Source organism: Apaloderma vittatum, unplaced genomic scaffold (genome assembly GCF_000703405.1).
Source record: "Apaloderma vittatum isolate BGI_N311 unplaced genomic scaffold, ASM70340v1 Scaffold45057, whole genome shotgun sequence".
Lineage (NCBI taxonomy): Eukaryota > Metazoa > Chordata > Aves > Trogoniformes > Trogonidae > Apaloderma > Apaloderma vittatum.
Window position 1 is genome coordinate 1 of NW_009726412.1, and position 3,538 is coordinate 3,538.

The 3,538-nt window shown below is 48.0% G+C and overlaps 1 protein-coding gene across 1 annotated transcript; it reads left to right on the forward strand.

Moving 5' to 3' along the window:
* Nucleotides 1-3,052: 3,052 nt before the first annotated feature.
* Nucleotides 3,053-3,535, forward strand: TOB2 (transducer of ERBB2, 2; the record flags this gene model as incomplete). Its single annotated transcript, XM_009873258.1, has 1 exon — nt 3,053-3,535. A coding segment is annotated over exon 1 (483 nt), but the record flags the coding sequence as incomplete, so codon positions are not given.
* Nucleotides 3,536-3,538: the final 3 nt, after the last annotated feature.

Consider the following 3,538-nt stretch of genomic DNA (forward strand, 5'->3'; position numbering starts at 1 on the left):
GGCCAAAGCTCCCTGTGAATGCTCACAAGGTCACCCGCCGTGTTTGCGTAGCAGGGAGAGGGCCCCATTCCCATGTTTGCTCTCTCCTCTGGTGCAAGGGGTTGCTTAGCCTCCCCCCTCCTAATAAAACCGGAGCGGGGGGACTTGGGGGTATCCGCAGAGGCTTTTATTCGCTGCTGGCGCCTCGGTGTTCTGCCCCATGGTGCAGTAAGCCTTTACTTTTGCCCGCACTGACAGCACTTCTAGCCTGTCTTTACAGAAGACTTGTCAGAATACCTTTTACAACTGATAGTTGTTTCTTGTCATGAAGCCGTGCTACTATTGGTTGTGATTTTTAAATTATTATTGTTATCTATATTAATTACACTTTGATGCAGTAGAAAGAGATTGAGGGGGTCTTACTGGAGCGTGTCTTACCGCATCAACAGCATGAGGAGTCGGTATTACTTTTAACTTTTGGTGCCTTCTGCAGGTATCAGCTATATGCAGCTACCTTGGCAGCTGTTGGCATTATTAAGCTAATTAACTCCTTTTTTTTTTTTTCCATAGTCAGGTACAGAGTATTCCCCTTTCATGAAGGGGGAGTAATTCTTAAAGAAAAGAAAAAAGGGAGGCAATGGTTTAGAATTGCGTCTCCTCGCTGCCCGCTGCAGAAAGCTGATGCGGATGTGGGCTCCTGAAAGTATGTTGAGGCATTTGTGTTGCAGATAGGGTGGTAACAAATATTGGCCTTCGCTCCTTTCCCAATATGTAATTTATGATTTCTTAATAGTTTTTGGATCTGGATTAGAATTTATCGTGTGAGATTAAAGGATTTACGAACTGGCTTTTCTCTTCCTCCTTATTTTGCTGGGATCCTGAGCCGTCCTCTCCCTCAGATGCCTCAAAACCAAAGAAGCAAGAGCGCTCTGTGTAATCCCCCTAAGGTGGTACAGGCTGTATAAGCTCTTCTTAACATTTAAGTGTGCTCTTTCAGGGGTTTGCTTCATGCTGTTTTCTCTAGAGAATGCTCCATCTCCGTGCTGAGACTCTTGCCTTCTGAAAATGGCTTCTCCTTGCCATTCTCAGAAAGATTCTTGTTGCTTATTTCTTTGGTGTTCATCTGGTCTTATATGAACTTGATCAGGCCTCAGTGACCTCCTAAAAGTAGTTTCGCCACGGTTATTGCATGAAGCAGATTTTAAAGGCAAGACTTCTTTCCCTTGTTTCCATCCCCTTGTTCCTCTGGGTTTTTTCTTATTGCTGAGTCAAACCCGAAGGGGGTTGTTTTTTTGTAGACCCGACCACCTTGTTGATGGACTTGAGGTGAAGGATCTGCTTCTGGTTATCATTGTTCCAAAGTCGAGCCTCTAGACTCAGACTACTGCAGAAAAAGCACACGTACCCTTTTTTATTTTTATAAAATTATTATAAAATCCACACACCCTTTTTTATTTTTTTTTTTTTAATAAAACCTCACAATATTTGAGGGTTTCTTCAAAATGTACTTAATTCTCCTTGTCCGCTAAACTCAACCAGACAAACAAGCTTGGTCAGTGTGGGGGGGTTTTTTTGTTTCTTTTCTTTTTTTTTACTCCTGACCTAGGCTAGCCTGGATACCTGGTTGTGCTGCTGGGTTTCCCAGTTTTTCAGGGGAATGCTGACACGGTGTGTTTGTACTCCATCCCCACCCACAAATAATTGGCACAAGTGGTAAACACTGGCTTGAGTGCTGCGTAAGAGCATCCCCGAAGCCCATTTTGGGAAGATGGTTGAACACGGCGTGTCTGTTTGAGCAAGGTGAGGGCAGTTGAAGACAGAGCGGCCTCTGACTAAGATGCCAATTAAAAACTGGATATTCTCCTTCCCCCTGGAGAGGCGTGGAGGCTACTGAAAGTGTGCTTCCTCTTCAGATATCTGTGGGATTCGTTTTCTTTGGATGGGTGACAGAGCACGGTCCTGACCTACCTGGAGTTTGTTTTTTTTCTTTTGGTACCCAGATGAACATTGTTTGCAAATCTATGTACAATGGGAGAGTTGAGTGTTGTGGTTTCACGTGCTTTTGTAGGTTCTCTCTATTTCAGAGACTTGCTCGTGAGGGAGGGAAGGAGGATTAGTTCAGTCCTTGGCAAGCAATTTCAGTTTTTATTAAGTAGGTACCTGATCCTGGCAGAGCTCATCTTCCCTCTGCACAGGGATAAGCGATGTGAAATGCACTGGACAGGTTGTTGGCGTGCGTGTGTTTTGTGACCCTGCACTTGTTTCCTGCCCTTCTCTCCCCCCACAGCTGAATTAAACTGGGATTTTAGGCTTGCAGCTAGGCAGAAGCTTCATCTGGGTACTCTTAATAAGATACATGCCTGCCAGTCAAGGGGATAGTAAATACAGGCTGGCAGCTGATGCCTCAGCACCCTCCCTCGCTCCTTCTCGTCCCGTCTGTGCTCGTACCAGCAGGACGCCGCACCCGGTACGACCACCCGGCTGCCAGGAGGAGAGGCCGGCCCCGCTGTCTGGAGCGGGAGCTCGTCTCGGCACAGGCTGCCGAGCGAGTCACGAGGCCGTTTGGACGCTGCGCTTACGTTCTGGAGAGGCTGGAGCAGGTGAGCTGTGCTGGAAGCAGCTGAGTGCCAGAGCGGAGAGAAAGGCACATTAGATGCGCCAAAATAGCTCTGTCAGAGCAGGCAGTTGGCCTACTGGGTTTCAGCAGCAGTACTTGACAGTGAGGTGAGTATAATGTATATGCCTTCGTGGGGGTAGTAGCTGCACCCCATAATCTTCTGTAGAGGAGCGGGGAGACTCCAGCATTAATTTGTTTTGAGGACCATTAAATTTGGGGTGATGCTCCTAGAGAGCATCGCTGCTTGTTAGTGTTCGTGCAAACTGCTCGTTCTGCTTTTTGTTAATGAAAAAACGTGGCTGTTTATCTCAACAGGTGGAGAGTTGTGATGTTCTCTCATCCTCATCCATCCTTTTCTCTTTTTCCCTAGGTCTGTTTGGAGCCAAATCCCGTCTATGCGTGTGTCATTTTGTGTCTTTTAATACGCTGCCCTGACTTGCTTGCTGCGAAGGGAGTATGCATCTGGAGATCAAAGTTGCTCTTAACTTCATCATCTCATACCTGTACAACAAGCTTCCTCGGAGGCGGGCGGACCTGTTTGGTGAGGAGCTAGAGCGCCTGCTGAAGAAGAAATATGAGGGTCACTGGTACCCAGAGAAGCCTCTGAAGGGATCTGGCTATCGCTGTGTTCATATAGGGCAGACGGTGGATCCGGTGGTGGAGCTGGCGGCCAAGCGGAGCGGGCTGGCTGTGGAGGATGTGCGTGCCAACGTGCCGGAAGAGCTGAGCGTCTGGATCGATCCTTTTGAGGTTTCCTACCAGATTGGCGAGAAGGGCTCTGTTAAGGTCCTCTACCTGGATGACAGTGAGGGCTGCAGCGCCATGGAGCTGGACAAAGAAATCAAGAGCAGCTTCAACCCCGATGCCCAGGTGTTTGTCCCCATCGGGAGCCAGGACAACTCCCTGTCCAATTCTCCGTCCCCCTCCTTTGGCCAGTCTCCC